The sequence below is a fragment of the Mustelus asterias genome, chromosome 7, assembly GCF_964213995.1.
Source record: "Mustelus asterias chromosome 7, sMusAst1.hap1.1, whole genome shotgun sequence".
Taxonomy (NCBI): domain Eukaryota; kingdom Metazoa; phylum Chordata; class Chondrichthyes; order Carcharhiniformes; family Triakidae; genus Mustelus; species Mustelus asterias.
In genome coordinates, this window is record NC_135807.1 from 71,593,447 (window position 1) to 71,619,318 (window position 25,872).

Genomic DNA, 25,872 nt, shown 5'->3' on the forward strand with positions numbered 1-25,872 from the left:
TATCCCTCGCAGTCTCTCCGCCTTCCTTTCCGCACTCAGTGCCGGAGTTTGCCCCTCTGCAGCTTCCACTAACTCCTCTCTGAGCAGATTTGGGGAGGAGCTGCCCCGCCCAGAACGCCCTGACGAGTCGCGTTTCAGAAAAACCCCAGCAACTCAAGTGAAGTTTCTTTGAGCCAGCCCATTAACCCTGGCCATCCCATCTCCCCAATCCACACCGGAGCTTCTCCAAGCCAGCGACTCGGATCCGAGCTTCGCAATCGCTCAGCGAGAGGGGATCCGAGCAGACAGACAGAGAGACTTTGTAGCCATCCCGTTGCCAGCGCTGTGGGATTGTAACTGCCTTCCCTGCATCGATTCTCCATCATTTGTGCCGTGTGTATGGAGTGTCAGCTTACAGCAGCCTCTTTATTCTGTTGAGCAGACTCGCTGGTTTCCATTCAGCTGGTGTAGGGACCCCCCAGCCCCTCCCCTCCCCATCACATTCCTCCTCCAAGACTTGTTCTGTGGCTGGAATGGGTTGCTGCACAGGTCGATGTACTTTAATATTCCTCTGTACTTTACAGCTGGTGAGTACAACAGCCCGATCCATTGTACTTGCTTAGTGTGGCATCAGGGTTAAGGAGCGATCTCGGGACGTTTGGTGCTGAAGGGATGGAAGTATTTTAGATGTATTAGCGGTAAAAAAAAACTAACACAAATGATTGTTTAAATCTGCACCAGTGCCATTGAGTCCACGGCTGGTCCACTTGGGTAATATATCTGATGAAATCCGATATGTGATGATGAGTTCAATTCTGACTTGAATACATCAACATTAAACGTAAATGACAGGGCACCGATATATCTGTGTCGAAACCTAACGCTTCTTATACTTTTCCCGGGGATTCTTCTCTCTATCCCACCATCTCTTTGTTGTGTTTAGTGGCAGTCTGTTTGGTTGTTGTCTGTGTGATGTGTGAAGCTGGCAGCAGAATCCCGCTTGTTTTCTCTGGGTCTTTTGCATTTGAACTGGGTGCTGACAGTTCCGTTTGTGTCGGCTCTTACTGCGGGGTAAACTATTGTTTCTTTCTGGATTAATACCGGGTGGCACTTGTAATTTCCTTTCTGACATTACTTAACCCCACCAATGTACAGTGACCGGCAGTGACCGGGGAAGTGCTGTCCTCAAACCCCACATCAACATCATGGAGGCAAATATAGATAGGGAGCTATTCATTTCACAGCTTGGGCTCGTTTCTGCCATAAGGCGACCGATCGACCGAGAGGCACAAAACTGGTCGGGGGGGTGGGGGACCTAATATTGGAACCAGCAATCACCACACATCCTGAGCTCCAGACAATCTCACTCGGTGTATACAATCATTAAAAGAAGGCAGATGCAGCCTGAAATAACATCATCTTTTCAGCGTCTGATTTATTGCAGAAATTGGGTTATTTCTTTTGTGTATGCGTGTATAAAGCTGCAGTGTGAATTGGAAGAACATTTTTTTGTTCGTGCTTGCTAATTTTCGGAGCTTGTAGCACTAAATGCGCCCAGCAACATTGTATGCCAGCAAATGTCTCTGCTGTGCAGAAAGGACACATTTTGGGAAACTAAGAATGAGAATAGAATGATTGCTGGCTGAATAATGTGTTGGATGGAGGACGCTTGCCATGGTATTGATTGTTTTTTTTAAAGGAGGAAGCATCTGGCTATTGGTGAATAAAATGAAACAGAACTGGATGGATAATGCAAGTGACAAAGGCAGTGATTGCTTGTGGAAAGCCTGCTGGTGTGAGCTCAGAAAGCAGGTGCTGTATAGCCCTGCTAATGTATTTTGCACCTGGGATGTTCAGAGCAAAAGTGCATAATGATTTTTTTTAGCGTTTGGTCTATAGTAACCTGACGCTCAGATGATATATATTTACATTCGAAATTGCTTACCTTGGAGCTAGGATCCAAGGCTAGAATCCTGTTCCTTTTTTTGTGCGGTTATCTCTGTGACACAGGCTTCTAGTGAATATATTAGGATCTTATGAGTTGAGAAGTGAACCGTTTCTAGACCAAACTGCCTCAGGCCCAGATTATTAATTGATTCTAATAGCTTCCTAGCACAATGGCACAATGACTAAGCATGCAGTTCAATAGAGGAATAAACTCAGCAACAACATTATTAATATCTGCAATTATAGGATAGGTTTGCATTATTGATATGGTATACAAGATTCGAAGACCGACCTTCCTCAACCCAGGCCACTTGTCAAAATATGAAAAATCAGCTCTATAGCATCATCCATTTTCAAAACCGGCTAAAAACTTATCTTTTTTTTCTCGTTTCATCCACCCCCTGCAATTCCTTCCCAGATCTCCTGAAGTTGTAGACTCGTGCTGGGATAAAGGGCCTGTAGATGCCAACAGTTAACCCATACTTCACTCAAGTGACCGTTCTTTACATGTGGCATCTACCCATCATGGGGAAGATCATATCTGAGCCCATTCTGTCCTCACCTGATGTCTTCACACATAATTTCCAACAGGGAATCACGAATTGTAATCACCAACAGGAACTCTTGCTCATAATTTTTCCTCCACATCTCAGAAGAACTTTGTAACCATTGTAATTTTTGAAGTTTTTATTTTCACTGTCAGGAATAGTTGTATGGATGTTTGAATGACAGGGAGCTTTCAGATGAAGGGGTTCCTTTTAATTTGTGATTGAAATCTAATCACAGGAGATTTATGCCTACCTTCATTACCACACCAAACCCATTGCATGTGTGGGCTGTTTATTAGTGACTAATGGAAAACTGGAAAAGATTTGGTGATTTGAATACAGGAGAACTGATTAGGTTTATTTCAGGTACTTTATCATAACCGACTGAATTATAATACAAGTGAAACATCTTGTTTTGTTATTTCTTTCAAGAGGGATTTTGCCATCACCATTCTACTTTAAATGAAATAACCCTAATTTTAATTTGACTTTTGCTTCAATATTTCTGTGGTTTCCTTTCGCTGTGAACCCTACTGTCACCATTGGGGAAGTGTCTTGGCAAAAGATATAAAAAAAGGTAGATGTCACACAGAACGAGGATAAGGGACTGGAAGGCATAATAGGTATTTTCATTTTCAGATTTGGAAAGAAAATTAAGTTGTCTCCTCTTTGTGCTGGTTATAAGGGTCTTACATGAAATAAGTTGGTGGAGTTTCTGAAGAAAAGTAGAGAGGATGCTGGAAACCTGAGATAAGAACAGACAATGCTTGAAGTACTCAGCAGGTCTGCAGGGCGGCATGGTGGCACAATGGTTAGCACTGTTGTGTCACAGCGGCAGGGATCTGGGTTTGATTCCGGCCTTTGGTCACTGTCTGTGTGGAGTTTGCACGTTCTTCCCATGTCTGCATGAGTTTCCTTTGGGTGCTCCAGTTTCCTTCCACACTCCAAAGATGTGCAGGTTAGGTGGATTGGCCATGCTAAATTGCCTCCTAGTATCCAAAAATGTGTAGGATTAGTGGGATAAATGTGTGGGGTTATGAGGATAGGATGGGGGTGGGCCTGGGTAAAATGCTCTGTTGGAGAGTCAGTGCAGACTCGATGGGCCAAATGGCCTCCTTCTGCACTGTAAGGATCCTAAGTCCAGCAGCATATGTGGAGTGACATATGGAGTTAACATTTCAGATGGACTGAAATGTTAATCATAAATGTTAATCAGAACTGGGGAAGAAATAACGATGTGATTGGTTCCAAGCAAATGGAGTTTTAACTCAGTTTCAAGTGGATGGAGCTCTAGAGCAGAACATCATCCACAAATTCTAATAAATCAACAGAATTAAAATTTAAGATATAAGGAGGCCTGATTAGGGTTAATGTAGCTTTTGAAACAAACAAACTGAATTGATTGTAGATTGGATAGTATATTTCCATATATTGATTTGAATTAAACTACCTTGATAATAACTTTATTCTGAGATGCATTCCAATAACAAATAGAATTAGCTTGATCAGCCTCATCTGGGACACATGAGCAAGAAAATATTGGTCACAAAGCAAGATTGAAATAAGCTTTTTATCGTATTTTTCCATTCCATTTTCTGTACGATTTGGCCAAGGGGATAGATGGGTGGCCTAAAAAGCCCTTGCTGTACTATTTGTTGCATACTTGGAATATTGTGTGGCAGTTTTGATTTTTATACTTTTTGGGGAATATCAAGGTACTTGAAAAGGTGCAGAGAACAGTGACTGAAATGGTATCCAGTCACATGGCTTTAGTCCAACTCTGGACTATTTCCTGATAATTATTATCAGAAAATTGTAAGATTAGGAAGTATGAAACATTCTTAAAGGAAGAATTTACATAGAATATACAGCATGGAAACAGCCCATTCACCTCAACGAGCTATGCAGATGTTTATTCTGCATATGAATCTTCTCCCATTCTATCTATACATCTCAACCGTGCATCAAATCTTTCTACCTATTTTCTCTCATTTACTCATCTGGTTCTTTTTGAAAGCATTTAAACTATTTTCTTGAACCACATCTTGTAGTAGCAAGTCCACTTTCTAACAACTCTCTTGAGTAAAGAAATTTCTCCTTATTTCCCATTGGATTTATTAGTAACTAATTTGAATTAGCGATCCCCTGTTTTGTATTCTCCCACAAGTAGAAACATTCTCTCTGCATATAATCTATCCAACTCATTCATAATTTAAAAGATCGCCGTCAAATCATTTCTAAGCCTTCCTATTCTAAATAAAAAGTGCCCCCAATGCACCGCCCCACCCCCCCCACCGCCCGACAGCTTCAATCCTTCCTGATTATTTTACCCTCAATTCTGATACCAGCCTTGTTGCACTTTCCTGAGTTAACGTATGTGCTTTTTTCACAACATGGAGACCAGAAGTGTGCACAGTATTGTAAGTACAACCTGACCGAGATCCTCTACAAGTTTAACATAATTTCATTACTTCTGAAGTCTATACCCCTAGAATAAATCTGTGCTTTGTTAATATTTAATTGCATTGCTAACTTGAGTTGCTGATTTAAATATTTTGCTCACCTGTTTCCCTAGATTCCTTTGCTCTTCTAGCCCATTCAGTTTATTTTCTTGGGTGTAGGTGACATTTGTATTTTCCCTACTGAAGTGCATCACCTCACATTTATCTATATTGACGTTCATTTGCCACTTAGTTGTCCTGTCTGCATGTTTTCTCATCTTTCTTGTGTGTTAGGTGTGGCTCATTTGAAAACATTCTCACCTTTGAGTCAGAAGTTTTCAGTTTAATTCCTACTCCAAGACTTAAATGCAATAAACTAGGCTGACATTCCAGTGTAGTACCACGGAAATTTTACATTGTCAGAGGTGCTGCCTCCCAGTCGAAACATTAAGCTGAGACCCTCTTTCCTTTCTCAGGTAGGTGTAAAAGATCCTACAAGTGATATGGTGAGGAGAATAGAAATTATACCTCGTCTCCCTCAACCCAATATTTATCCCTCAATCGACATCACAAAAAAGCAGATTATCACATTGCTGTTTGTAGAAGCTTGCTGTGTTTCCCACATTACAATAGTGAGTGCACTTTAAAAGTAATTCATTGTGTTTGAGATATCCAATGGTCATTATAAGATGCTATATAAATGCAAGTCTTTCTTTTACATTTTTGTATTATGTAGCATTCTTCTTCATTGTAAGCAATATCTGCCACCATGCATCCCCACTCCTCCCTCCCCAAGTTTGGTATCATCAGCAAATGTTTTTTTTATTCATTCGTGGGACATGGGCGTCACTGGCTGGTCAGCATTTATTGCCCATCCCTAATTGCCTAAGGGCAGTTGAGAGTCAGCCACATTGCTGTGGCTCCACAGTCACAAGTAGGCCAGACCAAGTAAGGATGGCAGATTTCCTTCTCTAAAGGGTATTAGTGAACCAGATGGGTTTTTCTGACAATCAACGATAGTTTCATGGTCATCAGTAGATTCTTAACTCCAGATATTTGCTAGTGTTATTGATACACAAATTTGTATAATTAATGTCAATTATGAATCACAATCCCAGTACTGGTTCTTATGAGTATCTTTTATCCCCTACTCTGCTCTGTATACATTTTTAGCCAACTTACTATTTGTTCAGCTGTTTTCCCCTGATTCCATATGCCCTAACCATTGTCATGAAATTACAACATACCTTATTGAAGTTCTATTGAAAATTCAAGTATATGATATCCACAGTACTCTTGTCTACTCTTTTTTGTTTATCTCTTCAAGGAATTATATTTGGTGAGTTAAGCACAGTCTCTTGGATTCACAGTTTAATGCCTTTCTTGTCCTCAGGCCATTTAGAGTATTTTATAGTCAATAAAGTACTTTTGAAATGAAATCACTGCTCCAATATAAAGAAACATAGCAGGAATTGAGAACTGGACACAATTGATGAAACTGCTGAGAATTGGGCCAAACAAAGGCAGTGGAACTAAGCTTAGTTGAGGAACTAAGTTGGAAAGAGATCAGGAAATAGAAGGTTGGCCTCATAGGAAAGAATGATTCCTGTGAGTGCTGGGGTGGAATTAGGGAGAAAGTACACATTGATCAGGGCAAAGTTCCGGTGAGATGGGCTGACAGCAGGCAAGGAGGATAGTGGGGCTGGAAGAGACTTAGGCAGCTGAGCCTAATGATTAGTTACTCATCACAAGTGTGTCCCATTAAAAAGAGAATTTGGACAAAATGTCATCAACCTGAAATATTAATATTTCTCTCTCCACAGATATTGCCTGATTTGCTTAATATTTTCAGCATTCTCTATTTTTACTTATGCACCAGAAGGGAGTTCATTAAGGCATTAGAGTGAGGTTGTGAAATTCCTTCAGGGCTAGAATTTAAAAGTACTGTCAAACTTACAGGTGCTGTGAGAGGGAGAAAGATAGTGCGCTGTCGGTCTAAGAATAACACTTTTCAACTGATATTATAAGCCATTAACATATTAATGGACTGATGCACTGATGTACTGGTGTATTGAGAAAATGAAAGTTAAACTGAAGGACCATAGGTCACTCTTCAAGAAGACTGCTAGTTTCTGTTCCTGAAAGAGTTCAGCCAGAGTCCATCATCCCTGTTGGATCTTAGTATGAATAGAGATTTATAGTACTGACACCTCATTCTTTTTGTGGGTTCTGGTAATTAATATGACAAATTTTATATCTCATCCTGATGGGATGTGAGCTACCTGGAAATGTCATAAAAATCTGTCCAGTGTTCAGTTCATGCAATATTTATGTGTACAGTACTTCAAAATTGAAAGCAGGTGGAGATCTTTCTTTGGAAAACATCGAATGTGATGTGAAGAATTTTTATTTCTGTGTAATTTCTTGAGGATGGAAATTAAGTGAATTAGCGTAAGAATGCTTATAATTGCTTGATAATAGGTTTGTAGTGCATTGTGAAGTTGTTGCTTGTGAGTGCCTTAGCTGTGTTAAGGATCCCCCAATTAGTTTTTGAACACAGTGGATCAAAATGCTAATATTCTCATGGATTATGATTATATTATGAAGTATATTTTTCCATTTTCCTGGCATTATTTAAAATTAATGCAAATTGTTCCAGCAAGTTAGCTCAATAATCAGTGTACAGAATTTCCCTACAAAAAATCTTCCATTCTGATTGTGATTGATGCAACAATATTTTCTGGTAATGGGGCAAAGAAAGAAAGTCACTGGCTGATGGTACTGCTGTTGTTGATTAGGACACTCTGATATTTGAACAATGTGTCTTTGGTGTGTAAACGCTTTGGCTGACAGTTAATATGTGTCACAACTTTTCTACACAATGGACATTTGAGTATGGAGTGTGAATGGGAGTCTGTGTAATCGGTGAGTCAGTAATGTGCAATTGAAATTAAATATTCAGTGATGTATCTAAGTCTTAATAAATAGAAGTCCCACTAGATACAATTTATATATAATTTTCTCCATTTATTTCCCTTCTTTTAAAGTCAATAATTACTCAGAAGTAAGTGTTCCACATGTGTTGACTATTGTCCAGTACTTTGTTCATTCATTTATGTGTGAACTTGGATATGGATATCCATAGATTAATTGGCCATGGGCCATCATAACCAAAGCCAATTTTGTCCTTACCTAATGCCATGCATGTACGTTCCAGCAGGAGTCACTGGATAATAATCAAGAGCAGGTTCTTTCAATTTTTCTTCAGGGCAGCAAGATCATGTGTAGCATTAAGAGTGCCATTTCAGGTGAATGTAAAAGATCTCGCCCTACTAATTCAAAGAAAAGCAGGAGAGTTGATCCCCATGTCCTGATCAATATTTATCTTTCAGTCAACATCACTAAAAAACAGATTATTTGATCATTATTTGTGGGACTTTGCTGTGTGCAAATACATTGCCATGTGTCCTTACATTGTAAGAATGCCTACGCTTCAAAAAGTACTTAATTGGCTGGAAAGCTCTTTGGAATATCCCGAGGTTGAGAAAGGTGCAATATAAATGCAAATTTATCTTCATATTTCCTTTGCGTGGGCTGAGATATGTGTACTCACTGTAAACTAAGGATCAAACTTGAGACCATCCCAATCTGCAGATCAACCTACATTGACAATGCATTTACCAATTTTCATATTGATCCAGTAAAAAGTGCCATGCTGCATTCAAATTATTCTGACATATTAGTGATATAGGATTGTTAGTGCTAAGTAATGTGGAACCTAACAGTTCAAGGAAATTAAAATTTTGCAATATCAAAATTCCTAGAGGTTTAGAAGTTCCAAATGCTTTCTACCATGTATTTACAATACTAATATTTTGATCCCCTGTTTCTTTAACCTCAGTTGATTCAAGTGAAGTAACTAACAGTCCCATAAACCAGTGTTTTTCAAACTATTTTTCTGGCGACCCACTTTTACCAAATGGTCGTCCTTCGCAACCCACATCACGTGGGACGTGGATTGAAATAAGATCTTTCCACTTTATACTAACATTATATTAAATGTCAGGGGTCAGTTTCAGATCCATTTTCCAATTTATTTGAGCCATATTCCAGCACAAAAGAAATCGGTCTCAGTATTTTGCCATCTCCTCTCGTCAACATATAGATTCAAAATAAATGTCCAAAATCATAGAATCCCTATAATGCAGAAGGAAGCCACTCGGCCCATCAAATTTCCACCAACTCTTACCCAGGTTTCCATAACCATACTTATTCACCCCGCTAATCCCCCTAATTTATATGTCTTGGGACACTAAGGGGCAATTTAGAATGGCCAATCAACCTGACCCGCAAATCTTTGGGAGGAAAACGGAGCACCCTAAGGAAACGCACGCAGACATGGGGAGAATACGCACAATCTGCACAGTCACCCAAAACCAGGATTGAATGCAGGTCCCTGGTGCAATGAGGCAACAGTGCTAACCACTGTGCCACAATGTCGCTCTGCCAAAATCAGACAGTACACTCATTTACTGTGCATCACCCATCCACAGAAAATTGACTGCTGTTTGTCTGAGACAGATCCCTCGTTTAAGATGCACCTTTGAAATACAGAGCTCACCAGATCAACATGCTGCTTTTAGGTAGAAACGTAATAGGGTAGTCGCCAATTATCTCTATCTGTTACCATCCCATCAATAGACCTCCCAGGTAGGTGGGATATGTCACATCAATAACTACATTTTGCTGCATCCAATGAAATTTGTGGTTAATGTATCGATTATCCTTTCTCACATACAGCCCTAACTTAAAATTGATTCAACAGCAAAATATTTTTATGCACACAGGAAATATAATGAGCTGGATTGTGAGATAGTGACTGTACTTGTCAAACTCTGAACTTACAGCCTGCCTTCACAGCAGGAAATTCGAGACTCAGGCAGAGTCCACTGACCAGGCAAGATGCGGGACTGCTGCTTTAGTCGCAATCTAAAGAGGATTTACCATACATTTAAAAAATACGCCGCTCTCCTAATTCTGAACTTTTCATTTCATAAAGAACACATAACTTGAATTGTATCAGGCAGTGCTAAGCTTTTCCAAAAGTCCTCATGCTGGCTATGTCATTGCCTGAGAGGTTCTCATTGTCATACCGCTTTCTACAAAATGAGTGCTATAAACAAAACAGCCCACATTCTTTTTTAAACAGGTTCACAGCAAATCCCATTTTTTAAAAACAAGATCATAGAATGTCCCATGCTTTTTTGAATAGGATCAGTTTCTAGGGCAGTGAGAATTTACCCGGTGACCCATTTTTAACATCCTGCGAGCATTTTTAAAAAGCCTGCCATAAACTGAAAATGCTGGAAATACTCAGTGGGTCAGACAGCAGCTGTGGAGAGAGAAACAGAGTTAATATTTAAGGTCAATGACCTTTCATCAGAAGTGGGAAAAGTTAGTTTTGAGCAAGGGACAAATGGGACAAGGGCAAAAGAGATCTGTGATTGGGTGGAAGACAGGCATGATAGAATGACGGAAGATTGAGGTCGGGATTTTCTGGCCATTCCTGCTGGTGGGATTTTGCGGTCCTGCTGAGAGTTCCCCGGCAGTGCAGCCGGCTAGCAACTCAAATGGCCATTGGCTTCAGCTGGACTGGAAGATTCCACCGATGGCTAATGGTGAGCCGCCTCTGTCGCTGGAAAGCCTCTGTGAGGGGGCCGGAAAATCCCAGCCTGAGTCTTACAGGGTTAAAAAGAATGATGACGGGGTAAGAAAGGAAACAAACTAACGGAGATGTGCTTAGAGCTAGTGTACTGCAGTCTGAAAGCAAAAATAAGAGAAAAACCAAAACATGCACAGAGAAATAAAACAAAATGGGGGACAGAATTTATGGTTTGAAGTTGCTGAAATCAATATTGAGTCCAGAAGGCTGTGACGTGCCTCATTGAAAAATAAGGTGCTGTTCCTCAAGCTTCTGTTGGATTTCACTGGAGCAGTACAGCAGGCTGAGGACCCAGATACCAGTGTAAGAGCAATGCGGAGAATTAAAATAACAGGCCACCACTAGCTTGGGTTCATGCTTGTGGATTGAACAGAGTTGTTCCAAAATGTGATCACCCAATCTGTGTTTGGGCTCCCCATTGTAGCAAAGGCCACATTCTGAGCAGAGAATACAGTATACTAAATTGAAAAAAGTATACATAAATCATTGCTTCACTTGGAAGGTGGAGTTGAGGCCTTGATAGTGAGGAGAGACGAAGTAGTAGGGCAGGTGATACATCTCCTGTGTTTACTCAGAAAAGTGTGGTGGGAAGGGGATGCGGTGTTGCGGGTGACTGAGGAATGGAACAGAATATCAGGGAGGAAATGATCCTTCAAAATGCTTGAAGGGGGAGGGCGGAGGGTGGTGTTTGGTGGTGGCATCACGTTGGAGGAGGCAGAGATGCTTGAAAATGATCTATTGTTAACAAAGGCTGGTGGGATGGAGGGTGATGACAAAGGGAAACTTATCATGGTCTGGGAGGAAAGGGAAGGGCTGAGAAGTGTGGAAGTCGACGTCCCTGTTCATTGTGGAGTCGGAATTCTTGGAAGACATCTCAAATGTTCATGTGGAAGGTTACATTATTGCAACTACAAGAAGTGCTTGCAATTTGATTACCTTGAAGTCTATTGTTACCCTTTTCTGTTAAGCACTAGCCCTATGAAAAAAATGTTAATATATCATAGCAAAATATTGAAATTTATCCCACTTGTTGAAAGTTTACAGTAAAGATATCAAACACTCTAATAGCTGAAGAAAATACTTGTTTCATTGACAAACATTCAATGACAAAAAAAATGATTGCATAAAACAGATAAAAATTGTGTTACTAAGAAAAATAAAGATCTTAATTTTAGTTCCAAATAAAGGCTGGAGTATAGACCTTCTTCGTTCAGTCTAGTTCATGCTTTTCTGCAGTGTCAAGGCAGTGGAGTACAGTACTGGTAAAAACCAGTGTAAACAAAAGTTACCTCCCCTCCCTAACAGCTGGTAAATTTGAATGAAGTCCACGGGTGATAGAAAGTGATTATTCCAAAATGATGAACATTTTGAGTGTAAGTGGTGCCCTTTTTTGGCCTTTGCCTTTCAGAGGCTGAAAATCTGCCTCTGGAATTATTCAATCCCTCGAAAGACAAGCATAATCGAAAGCAGCTAATATGAAGAAAGAATTAAACAAGGGAGTCTGCTAAGCTGGTACCCTTTAGCTTTAAAGCGTCATGGTTCATATTGTCCAGATGGGGATTTTCTCAAGGGAAGGGTCTTTCTTTCACTTAGTGGATCAAGTGTAAGCTGAAAGTGCTTGTAAGATGTGAGGCTCAGGTTGTATTATAATGATATGAACAGCATGTATGTATAGTTAGTTAGGCAGCATTTATAATATTATAAAACGTACACTTCATTTGTGAAGAGAAGAATCTGCATTTATATTAATGGTGTTTGGAAAGCCAGGCTTATCTCCTTTGTCATTGTACGATAAACCTTCTTGCAACCCAAGCACTCAGATGCAGATTGGAGACATTTGAATGCAGAGACCTTATTGTGCCAGCTGACTAAACCAATCCTCTCTGTGCTTAGAGTGTCCCAGAAGTTTGAATGTAAAAGAAGTGTCTTTGTACTGGATAAATGCTAGTAGAATCATCATCACAAGAAAATATGCTTTCCATTTCCATTTGTAGAAGCATGAGGTTTTTTTTTTCTTTTTCCTTGTATAAAGCATTTAAAAACCCTAATCTTTTCATTCCAGTAATTAGCACTATATATACAGTTTACAGAAATAAAGCTTAGCATAAATAAAAAAAAAGCAAAGCTATTTTCTACACAATGGGAATATATGTTTGATCTGATGACTAATTAAGCCCCAAAAACTGCAGAAAACAGAAATTAGTGTGTAAACAAGATGCACCATATACGCTACAACTTTGATGTTAACCTTAAAATGTTTGTCGTCCCCCCCCCCCCCCCCCCCCCGCCCCCCTGCCGCCATTTGGGACATGCGCTGTCTTTGTGTTACTGAGCTATGTTGATCAGGAAGCTCCCAGATTCAGCCTCTAATCTGTGTTGAATCAACTTGCCTTTGTTGGGATTGTAATTGAATACAGTTTTGAAGGACAAAATTATCCGGGGTTTTTACTCATGATCACTAGTCAGTGACCCCTGGTGGACATGTGTGAACACAAGACTGGACTTTACTCTCGAATCCCAGTTTGTATCCCAGTTCCACAGCTGAGAGTTTGCTGATGATTGCTGATCACATTCACATCGAAAGAATGACAGTTTAAATAGAAACGTAGAACTGCATCCCAGCCTAACTTAATGCCTTCAGGAGAGAAGAAGAATATGACCTCCTTCCATAGGGATTCTATGATTTAATGATATTCTGAGGCCATGAAAGATGAGCTTTATGTGCACATCTTTTAAAAAATGGGTGGTACGGTGGCACCGTAGTTAACACTGTTGCCTCATAACGCTAGTTACTCGGGTTCAATTCTGGCCTCGGGTGACGATGTGGAGTTTGCACATTCTCCCTGTGTCTGCGTGGGTTTCCTCCGGGTGCTCTGGTTTCCTCCCACAGTCCAAAGATGTGCGGGTTAGGTTGATTGGCCATGCTAAATTGCCCCTTAGCTTCAGGGGAATAGCAGGGTAAATATCTGGGGTTACGGGGACAGGGCCTGGGTGGGATTGTTGTTTGGTGCATGCTCAATGGGCTGAATGGCCTTCTTCTGCACTGTAAGGATTCTATGGGTAACATTCTTAATTAAAATTAGATTAAAGTTTGTATTTGATTTCCTTGAAGAAGCACCAGTAGAAACTAATATAAGTTCTAAACAATTCTTAAAGTCTGTTATTTTTCATTTCAATTTTCTTAGTTTGTATCTTTGTCCCATATGTTTATGTATGTCCCTCTTGTAAAACTTCCTGGTACCATGCAATATCAGAGAGAATTTCTGCTATATGTATGCCTTATACTATTTTTCATAACCACATGAATCCTTTTGTTGCACACAGAGAAAACCATCCCACCATGGTAAGCAATGCAGGCCTGACTATTCCAGTCAATGTATTGTACCTGAATGTTTTTATATTCTTTCCTGGGACATGGGCATCAATGGTAAGACCAGCATTTGTTGCCCATCCTTAATTTCAATGAGAAGATGATGGTGAGCCACCTTCTTGAACCACTGCAGCCCATATCATGCAGGCAAGCCCACAGTTATCTTAGGAAGGGAGTTCACGAATTTTGATTCAAGGACAGTGAAGGAACAATGATTTAGTTGCAACACATGAGTGGTGTGTAACTTGGAGGGGAAATTGCAGGTGGTGGTGTTCCCTCCATCTGCTGCCCTTGTAGGAATGATGTGGAGATGCCTGCGTTGGACTGGGGTAAACACAGTAAGAAGTCTCACAACACCAGGTTAAAGTCCAACAGGTTTATTTGGTAGCAAAAGCCACTAGCTTTCGGAGCGCTGCACCTTCATCAGGTAAGTGGGAGTTCTGTTCACAAACAGGGCATATAAAGACACAAACTCAATTTACAAAATAATGGTTGGAATGCGAGTCTTTACGGGTAATCAAGTCTTAAAGGTACAGACAATGTGAGTGGAGAGAGGGTTAAGCACAGGTTAAAGAGATGTGTATTGTCTCCAACTAGGACAGTTAGTGAGATTTTGCAAGCCCAGGCAAGTCATGGGGGTTACAGATAGTATGACATGAACCCAAGATCCCGGTTGAAACCGTCCTCATGTGTGTGGAACTTGGCTATCAGTCTCTGCTCAGCGACTCTGCGTTGTCGTGTGTCGTGAAGGCCGCCTTGGAGAACGCTTACCCGAAGATCAGAGGCTGAATGCCCGTGACTGCTGAAGTGTTTGCCAACAGGAAGAGAACACTCTTGCCTGGTGATTGTTGAGCTGTGTTCATTCATCCATTGTCATAGCGTCTGCATGGTCTCCCCAACGTATCATGCCTCGGGACATCCTTTCCTGCAGCGTATCAGGTAGACAACGTTAGCCAAGTTGCAAGTGTATGTACCGTGTACCTGTTGGATGATGTTCTCACGTGAGATGGTGGCTTCCATGTCAATTATCCGGCACGTCTTGCAGAGGTTGCTGTGGCAGGGTTGTGTGGTGTCGTGGTCACTGTTCTCCTGAAGGCTGGGTAGTTTGCTGCGGACAATGGTCTGTTTGAGGTTGTGTGGTTGTTTGAAGGCAAGAAGTGGGGGTGTGGGGATGGCCTTGGCAAGATGTTCGTCTTCATCAATGTCATGTTGAAGGCTCTGGAGAAGATGTCGTAGCTTGTCCGCTCCGGGGAAGTACTGGACGACGAAGAGTACTCTGTCCGCCGTGTCCCGTGTTTGTCTTCTGAGGAGGTTGGTGCGGTTTTTCGCTGTGGTGTGTCGGAACTGTCGATCGATGAGTCGAGCGCCATATCCTGTTCTTATGAGGGCATCTGTCAGCATCTGGAGGTGTCTGTTGCGATCCTCCTCATCTGAGCAGACCCTGTGTATACGGAAGGCTTGTCCGTAGGGGATGGCTTCTTTAACGTGTTTAGGGTGGAAGCTGGAGAAGTGGAGCATCGTGAGGTTATCCGTGGGCTTGCGGTACAGTGAAGTGCTGAGGTGACCGTCCTTGATGGAGATGCGTGTGTCCAAGAATGCAACCGATTCTGGAGAGTAGTCCATGGTGAGTCTGATGGGGGGATGGAACTTGTTGATGTCATCATATAGTTGTTTCAGTGATTGTTCGCCATGAGTCCAAAGGAAGAAAATGTCATCGATGTATCTACTGTACAGCATCGGTTGAAGGTCCCGTGCAGTGAAGAAGTCTTGTTCGAACCTGTGCATGCAGATGTTGGCATATTGAGGTGCGAATTTGGTCCCCGTGGCTGTTCTGTGTGTCTGGATGAAGAACTGGTTGTTGAAGGTGAAGACATTGTGGTCCAGGATGAAGCGGATGAGTTGTAAAATTGCATCTGGAGATTGGCAGTTGTTGGCGTTGAGTACTGAGGCAGTTGCAGCAATGCCATCGTCGTAGGGGAAGCTGGTGTAGAGTGCCGAGACATCCATTGTGACGAGGAGTGATCCTGGATTAACTGTTCCATGTGTGCTGAGTTTCTGTAGGAAATCCGTAGTGTCACGACAAAAGCTGGGGGTTCTTTGTACAATGGGTTTCAGGATGCCCTCGACGTAGCCGGAGAGATTCTTGCACAGGGTCCCATTGCCCGATACGATAGGACAGCCGGGTTTGTTTGCCTTGTGTATCTTCAGGAGGCAGTAGAGATCTCCAACGCGGGGAGTACGTGGGATGAGAGTGCGGAGGATGCTCTGAAGGTCCGGGTCAAAGATCTTGATCAGTCTGTTGAGTTGACGGGTGTGTTCTCCGCAGTGCAGCAACCAAAGAGGAAAGAGTCAAATTGGACTCCTCTGGAAGGCCGCTGCCCTCAACTTGACATGAATGCCCAAGCCGTCAAAAGGTGTGTCAACACTAGATTCATCAGTCGCACTCACAAGACAGCCCCGAACATCATCCAAGCACAACACAACGCCATCCGCGCACTCAAGACCAACCGCAACATTGTCATCAAACCAGCAGACAAAGGAGGGGCCATCGTCATACTGAACAGAACGGATTACTGCAAAGAAGTGTACCGACAACTGAATAATGAGGAACACTGCAGACAGTTACCCGCAGATCCGACCAAAGAACACATGTACCTCGGATGTCCCGAGGCATGGTACATTGGGGAGACCATACAGACGCTACGACAACGGATGAATGAACACCACTCGACAATCACCAGCAAGAGTGTTCTCTTCCTGTTGGGGAACACTTCAGCGGTCACGGGCATTCGGCCTCTGATCTTCGGGTAAGCGTTCTCCAAGGCAGCCTTCACGACACATGACAACGCAGAGTCGCTGAGCAGAGACTGATAGCCAAGTTCTGCACACATGAGGACGGCCTCAACCGGGATCTTGGGTTCATGTCACACTATCTGTAACCCCCACGACTTGCCTGGGCTTGCAAAATCTCATTAACTGTCCTGGCTGGAGACAATACACATCTCTTTAACCTGTGCTTAACCCTCTCTCCACTCACATTGTCTGTACCTTTAAGACTTGATTACCTGTAAAGACTTGCATTCCAACCATTATTTTGTAAATTGAGTTTGTGTCTTTATATGCCCTGTTTGTGAACAGAACTCCCACTTACCTGACGAAGGTGCAGCGCTCTGTAAGCTAGTGGCTTTTGCTACCAAATAAACCTGTTGGACTTTAACCTGGTGTTGTGAGACTTCTTACTGCCTTTGTAGAAGTCATGGGTTTGGAAGGTGCTGTCAAAAGAGGCATGGTGAGTTGCTGCAGTATATATGGTACACACTGCTACCACTCTATGTTGGTTGTGGAGGGAGTGCATGTTTAAGGTGGCGAATGGGTGCCAGTCAAGTAGGCTCCTTTGTCCTGCGCGGTGTCGAGCTTCTTGAGAGTTGTTGAAAATGCACTCAACCAGGCAAGTGGAGAGTATTCCATCACGCTCCTGACATGTTCCTTGTGGATGCTGGACAGGCTTTGGGGACTCGGGAGATGAGTTACTCACTCCAGAATACCCGTTCCCTCATCTGATCTTGTAGACATGATATTTAAGTGGCTGGTCCAGTTCAGCTTCTAGTTAACTGCATCCACCCAGGATGTTGATAGTAGAGGATGCAGTGAGTGCAATGCATTCAATGTCAAGGGAAGATGGTTAGACTCTTTCTTGATCAAAGTAGTCATTGCTTGATACTTGTGCGGTGCAAATGATACTTGCCATTTACCAGCTCAAGCCGAAATCTCTGTACATATGGGCATGGATTGCTTCAATATCTGAGGAGCTGCTAATGGAATTGAACATTGTACAGTTATCACTTCTGATGTTATGATAGAGGGAAGTTTGCTGATGAAGCAGCTGAAGATGATTAACTCCTGTCACCATCCTCCTTCATCTTTGTCCATGCCAAACTGCATTGGCTCTCGGTCACCAATGCTTCCAAATTAAAATTCTTATTCTCGTGTTTGAAACCCTTCATGAAAATACTTATCCATGTCTCTGAAACTGCCAACCCCCCTACATTGAACACTCTGTTCTTCTGATTCTGGCTTTTGGGCACACACCCTCTTATACCCCAACATTGGTTGATGTACCTTCAGCCATTTTGTGATCACACTCTGGGCTTGTTCTGATTAAACCCAACTACCTCTTCACCTCATTTTCTTATTTTAAGACTTTGAGCAAATTTCTGGTTATCACACACCCCATCCTTCTTGGGACACTTTTGTACTAAAGGTGCTATACAAATGCAAGTTGTTGTGACATTGTTCATATCAAACTGCTGGCAACGCAGTCTTGATTCAATGGCAAGGATGTCTTGGGCTACTTTAAGAAATGTAATCAATTTACCTTTACAAAGCCTCAGCTAAGGGTTAGAGTAATGTCCCAGACAAAAGTATGTTTCCTTTATTTTACAGCATTTATGTCATTGTTGGGAGCTGAAGATGAAAATACTGTCAGATTTCATTGGCCAGCGAAAAGTCTTGGAAGTTCTCGCAGAGTGGTTGTGTGTTACTTCAGCTATTGCAAACTTCAGCTGGTTCTGACTGTCTTACCAGAATAGTTACCCAGAAAAGTTAGAAGAATTAAAACAATTTAAAACTCCTGGGTAAATATTGTACTGATTCCGCCCCCCCCCCCCCACCCCCCATTGGGACCTCAACCCCTGACCCACTCACCGATCACCCCCCTTATCAATCGATCCCTGACTGACTTCATGACCCCCCCACTGACCAGCTGACACCCACATTGACCACTCATCCTCCCTCTTACCACCTGACCCCACATCAACCAACTGATCCCCACCCCCACTGACCAACCTGCCCCTTCCCTGACTAACTGAACCCCCACAATTGACCACCACTCCCCCACCCCCCACCCCAATGCTATCCACTTACCTTACAAATCAACCTTTTCACTGGCCTAAAAGTGGCTGGACCTTCAAATTTACCTGCTTTACAGCAGTTAGTGCCATCATAAAGGTCAGATAGCTTCCTTACCTCTGACTGCACCTCCTTCAACTGAAAGCCTCAGGAGCACGCTGCTCGACACATTCTTGCCCGACCTGAGCTGGAAGGTCGGGTGAGAAAGGATTTCCTGGATTTTGAGGAATGGTGTGGCAATCTGACTCTGATTGCCACTCCAGAGAAGTTCAGGCACAATGTCTGCAGCCTTGTGTTTAGGCACAGTGTGGTACACAGCACCACGCTTGCATCAGTGAACTTGACCAAAAGAGTCGTGAGCCCTGTTATTCTTTTCTCCCTTTGGCCCTGTGGCCATGCCTTTTATTGCTACCTAACAGGTTGGGAACTTGGTCAAGTGTGGATTAGGAAAAAGCGCTTACATCCAATGCACAACATGTTGATATGCCACCGTGCTATGTTTATTAATATAATATAAATGTGAAGATGTATGAGCTTCGAGAGATCTCTCAGCATGAAGTAAATGTACAGAGGATAACAAATCTGTTATGAAAAATGATCAAATGACATGAAAGTGTATAATTCACTGGAGGCAACAGTGCCAATGAGTGAATGGCCAGATTCATGAGACAAAAACAAGTCAGTTCTTACTGAAGTGGCATTCATATTCATACAAAGCAAGGAAACATTGCTAAAGAAGCATTACTGGCATTGATGCTGGTAGATTATTTAATATGATCCCACTATAATCTGAAAAATATTAAGAAATATATCTGTGTGTGTATTTCCACGTATATAACACTGAATATACCTACATTGCTGTACCTGGTTTCTGCTTTATTCCTGTCTTTGATGTGTGTGGAAATTGTTCTTGGACACTTGACTTTTGACATTATTACATAGGTCACATTCCAGTCAGTGCAGTGAATCAAAATACACAGGAAAAAATTCAAAAAACTGCAAGAACAATCCATAGACCATGAACCAACTCTGATATTCCTGCCCATGAAAGTCAAACAGGGCAAACCAGCAAATAAAAAACATGCACAAGTTAGGCTGACTTGCTACATTTTGGGGACTGAATTATTAGAACTCAGTTAGTCCTCAAAGCACCCCTGAAAAGGTCAAACATCTCTCCTGACTCATGCGAGTTCCTGGCTTGTGACTGTCCAGGAAGGCACTGAACATATTGAGAGACTTCATGGGGAAAGTGCAGAGGTGAAGTCAAGGCATCAGAAGGAGTATACAAATCTCCAAACAAACCATCTCCCCAAAACTCAAGCACCAACTGTCCCCAAGGCAGAGTCTGCAGATTATGTATTGGGTTCTGATTGTTGATAAATCCATCAAACTGGGGTGAATGCAAGTCATCCTTGATCCCAAGGAACAGTCTCAGAGAACTCGGATATTGCATATTACTTATGAGCTGCAATTTCTATACCATTGACTAAAGATCTGATTTTTAGCAGTTCAGTTCCCTGAACCACTTGCCAGGCAGCATGTTTAACGTTTATTTATTCGTGTCACTGCAATGAAGTTACTGGGAAAATCCCCGAGTCGCCACACTCTGGCACCTGTTCGGGTACACTGAGGGAGAATTTAGCATGGCCAATGCACCTAACCACAGTCTTTCAGACGGTGGGAAGAAACTGGAGGAAACCCATGCAGACATAGGAAGAATGCATAGACTCTGCACAGACAATGACCCAAACCGGGAATCGATCAGGGGTCCCTGGTGCTGTGAGTCAGCAGTGCTAATCACTGTGCCACCGTGTCACCCTGGTGATCGATTTCAATCCAAGGACAGCTTAACGACTATCTTGTTCTTTACAACTATATTTTCAAATGAGATTTAGATTCTAATTTATAAAACCCAAATACACTTTGCAGGGATGAACATATAATATACATATATAAGACAAAAATAAATACAGGAGATGCATTTCTTATAGCAATATGAAAAAAGATTATTGAAATAATAGCTAACCGTGTATATTTTGTGGCATTCTGTAAGATTATTATATTAATGTTCCAAGTACATTTAACTAGGTACAATTGATTCCGGATAGCAGCAAGTTTAATTTGCTCAGAGAAAATGAAGAATTTACTAGCCATCATAACTAACTATTCCCAAATAGCCAAACCCCATGAAATCGAGCTTGTGAAAACTACAGAACTACTTTGTAGTTAGTGATTAAATATTTTGTTCAGATTATACAACTCAAGTGAGCATTTCAGAGGATGTCCACTATATAAATTCTGTGCTGTACTGTTCTATGTTCTATGTTTATATGATTTGATGAAATCAGTGGGACAGCTGAACCATTTTCGGTGTCAGTGAGTTGATCGCACTGAAGTGTGTGAATAAGCAACTAACTAATCAGGGGGTCGGACATCAAGGCTGCAGTAGGTAGTTGGAGAATGAAATGGGTGCTTTGGGTGAAGCGAGCATGCAATCCAGCACCAGCTCCATAGAGGTAAGCCAAGAATAAACTTTTAAAAAGATTGGAGGCACTTATGGCGATGGATTCACTGATTGACTGGCAGAGCACAGAAATAAATACTATTCATGGTCCTTCTGCCTCCACAAGCATCAATACAGTTTTGTTTTTGGGTATGACAACTATGGTCACATCAATAGGACCTCAATTTAAATATCTTAACAAGCCTGCTGCATGAATTGGGAAGGAACACTGGTGCCCATTTTGAAGTGGAGATGCCGGCGTTGGACTGGGGTAAACACAGTAAGAAGTCTCACAACACCAGGTTGACTCTGTCTACACTTCCCGCTGCCTCAGCAAACCAGCCAGCATAAACAGAGGAACAACATTGGCCATTTTCCAGTCCTCTGGAACCTCGCCTTTGGTCAAAGAGGATGTAAACTTATCTGTTAAAGCCCCAGCTATTTCCAACCTTGCCTGACATAGTATCTTGGGTAGATCCCATCTGACCCCGGACATTCTGTCTTCCATCTTCTTCCGTAGGGAAAAAGATACAAAAGTCTGAGGTCACATACCAACCGACTCAAGAATAGCTTCTTCCCTGCTGCCATCAGACTTTTTAATGGACCTACCTTGCATTAATTTGATCTTTCTCTACACCCTAATTATGACTGTAACACTAAATTCTGCACTCTCTTGTTTCCTTCTCTATGAATGGAATACTCTGTCTATATAGCGCACAAGAAACAATACTTTTCACTGTATGCTAATACATGTGACAATAATAAATCAAATCAAATCAATTTATGCGTGGAGCCAGAGGAAGTGGGTGAGATCGTTAATGAGTACTTTGCACCAGTATGCACCAGAGAGAGGGGCGTAAGGGATAGGGGAAGTGTGGGTGAATATTTTCAGGCCTGTCAATATAATGAAGGAGGGAATGTTGGGTGGCTTGAAATACATTAAGGTCGACAAGTCCCCAGGGCCAGATGGGATCTATCCGAAGATACTATGTGAGGCAAGGTTGGAAATAGCTGGGGCTTTAACAGATAAGTTTACATCCTCTTTGACCAAAGGTGAGGTTCCAGGGGACTGGAGAATGGCCAATGTTGTTCCTCTGTTTAAGAAGAGAAACAGAGATAATCCAAGCAATCACAGGCCGGTGAGCCTCATATTAGTGGTGGGGAAGCTATTGGACAAGATAGTGAAGGACAGGATTTATTCACATTTGGAAGCAGATGGAGTTGTTAGTGGTAGGCAGCATGGTTTTATGTGGAGAAAGCCATGTCTCACCAACTTGTTTGAGTTTCTTGAGGAGGTGACAAGAATGATTGAGGGAAATACAGTGGATGTTGTTTACACAGACTTTAATAAGGCATTTGACAAGGTCTCTATGGTAGGCTGGTATGAAAGGTAAATTCTCATGGGATCTGGGATGTTCTGGCGAGATGGGCACAGAACTAGCTTGGTCATGGAAGGAAGCGAGTAACAGTGGAAGGGTGCTTTTCAGCATGGAGATCAGTAACAGGGATCAGTGCTGGGACCTTTGTTGTTTGTAATATACATAAATGTTCTGGAGGAAAGTGGAGTTGGTCTGATTAGCAAGTTTGTGGATGACGCAAAAATTGGCGGAGTGGCAGATAGTGACGAGGATTGTCAAAGGATACCACGGGCTATAGATTGCAGACTTGGGCAGAGAAATGGAAGATGGGGTTTAATCTGCGAGGTGATGCATTTTCGAAGATTAAAGGTGTGAATTACACAGTAAATGGCAGAACCCTTGGGACCGTTGAGGTACAGAGGGATCTGGATGTACTGATCCACAGATCCCTGAAAGTGGCAACATAGGTGGATAAGGTAATCAAGAAGGCATTCAGCATGCTTGCCTTCATCGGCTGGGGCATTGAATATAAAAGTTGGCAAGTTATGTTTCAGCTGTACAAAACTTTATTTAGGTCACATTTTGAATATTGTGTGCAGTCTGGTCCAGAAGGACGTGGATGCTTTGGAGAGGGTGCAAAGAAGGTTTGCCAGGATGTTGCCTGGTATGGAGGGTTTTAGATATGAGGAGAGGTTGGATAAACTTGGATTGTTTTCATTGGAAAGACGAAGGCTGAGGGGTGACCTGATAGAGGTTTACAAAATTATGAGAGGCTTAGATAAGGTGGACAGTCAGAAGCTTTTTCCCGGGGTGGAAAGGTCAACTACAAGAGGGCACAGGTTCAAGGTGAGAGGAGGAAAGTTTGGGGAAGATATGCGGGGAGAGTTTTTCACTTGAGGGTGGTGAGTGCCTGGAATCCACTGCCATTGGAGGTGGTGGAAGCAGGCACATTAGCAATGTTTAAGGCATATCTTGATAGACATATGAGCGGGAGGTGAACAGAGGGATAGAAACCATGTATGGACAATAAATAGTGGGCCTAAATAATGATTAGGAATTGGCACAGGCTTGGTGGGCTGAAGGGCCTGTTCCTGCGCTGTATTGTTCTTTATAGATTGCAGTACAGTTCTGAAAGAATATAATTAGGAATAAAAATATTACTTATGACTGCAGGCATACATTAATGAGCAGGCAAGCTAAAGGTTATGTGATTTATTACTTGCTAAAATGCTTTACATTTAGGTCCTTGCAGGGTGGTCAAATTTAAAGATTCAGGTACATAGTCAGGCACACAACTCTTGTGTTCATTTGTCCTCAGGAAGCACATGGAGGAATGCTAAAGCTGATTGATTGTTAATGTTAATCATGTAAGGTTATAGTATCATTCAGAAATCAGTAATTTTCATATCAGTGCTAATGTTAATTTGAAATTATGGAAACATATTAAAATATAATATAATGAATACATTTCTTTGTCCAAAAGCCTTCTTTATGCAGATGCAGCTTTATTCAACCGTGTTTTCTTTATCTGAATGTATCCATTATCGCAATTTATCTTTATTTGTGCATCATTAGTCCAATGTGCTGAAGTATTTCCTTTAATCAAAAGTTCTCTTTATCAAAATGCAATAGTTACCTCAGTTTCTCCTTTATGTAAGTGCAATCTTCATTCAATTTTCTCTTTATCCAATTGCACTATTTATCATCCAAATGCACCCTTCCATCCAAATGGACACTTACTCACTTGTTTGTCCAAATATGCTATGTAATCAAATATGTTTATCCAGATGCCTGCTTGAAATTAACTGGCGTATGTATACTCATCAATGTAAGTTATGTCATTGTTGAAATTGGCACACTTTTCTACTCTCTGTGGTCAGAGTCAGCATTATGAGCTCCTGGTTGATTCATTTTGGGAGACAACAATATTGGAGAAGATATATTTATAATTAATGCAGCCAATTTCTCAGAATAGGAATAAGCAATTTACTGCTTCGAGTTTCTTCTTCCATTTAATTTGATCATGGATGATCTGTGTCTCAAATTAACCCACTGTTACTCTTTATGCCTTGAAATCATTGACAAACAAAATCTCAATCTTGAACATTTCAATTGACCTAGCAGTTAGATTTTTTCAGGAATAAGTTCCAGATGTCCACTACCCTTTGTGTGGAAAAGTACTTGGCAATTTCACTCCAAAATGGTAGAGCTCTAATTTTGAAATTGTGTCGTCTTGTTCTGAATTCCCTCACCAGAGAGAATAGTTTCTATCCACTCTATCAAATCCCTAGAGCGTTAAAAGGCCTCATTTTGATCATTGCTCAAAGTTTCTGACCTCAAGAGAATGCAAACCAAGTTTATACAACTTGCCCTCATTATTTAACCTTTTAGGTCCTGGTATCATTCTGGTGATTCTGTACTCTCCCCTCTCCAAGACCAACATAATTTTCCTGAGATTCAGTGTCTAAAGTTGAAGACAGTATTCCACAATGAGTATGAACATTCCTCTGTGTAACTGAAGCTAACTTCCTTCCTTTTGTATTCCAATCTCTTTCAGATAAAGGTCAGCATTCTATCAGCCTTTTAGATTATTTAAATCACTTACGTACATGGAAACTTAAATTTCTTTTCTTCTCCACAGCTGCTAGATTATCACCATTCCAATCATATATGATTTTTTTTCTCTTGGATGCAAAGTGGCTGTCCACACACTTCCCACTCTGAAGTTCATAGATTGGAAACCCACATAGAATGAACATTTGGCATGGCAAGATAGTGCCTGTTATGTGAGATATTATATATTTATATATATATTGTATGGCATATTTTAGTAAGTTTTCTGGGTATTTTTGTGTAATTACATTATTGAAATTTTTTCCCCCTTGTTTTTACTTTTAAATGCAGGGATTTTAATTTGTAATCATTACATTGTTGTTTCACACAATTTTATGGATTGGATAATGGGGCTAACTTTTTACCCTGCACCACTCAGCATTTTTATCGAAATGGGACATTTTAAACTATTCTGCAAGCCAAGAATTTCTCTCCATAGGCTCAATACTTGTGTTAGCTGAAGGCTTTATAAGCTATGGGTTT

At 41.5% G+C, this 25,872-nt stretch overlaps 1 protein-coding gene across 1 annotated transcript in view; it reads left to right on the forward strand.

Annotated features, from left to right (window-relative positions):
* Positions 1–444: 444 nt before the first annotated feature.
* The window catches only part of LOC144496112 (sodium/potassium-transporting ATPase subunit beta-1-interacting protein 3-like), a 417,958-nt gene continuing 392,530 nt past the window's right edge, over positions 445–25,872 (forward strand). Inside the window, exon 1 of the mRNA XM_078217085.1 lies at positions 445–566. Within this exon, the coding sequence (XP_078073211.1) occupies positions 513–566 (54 nt within the window). The 5' untranslated portion in view covers positions 445–512. The remainder of the gene's footprint in view (positions 567–25,872) is intronic.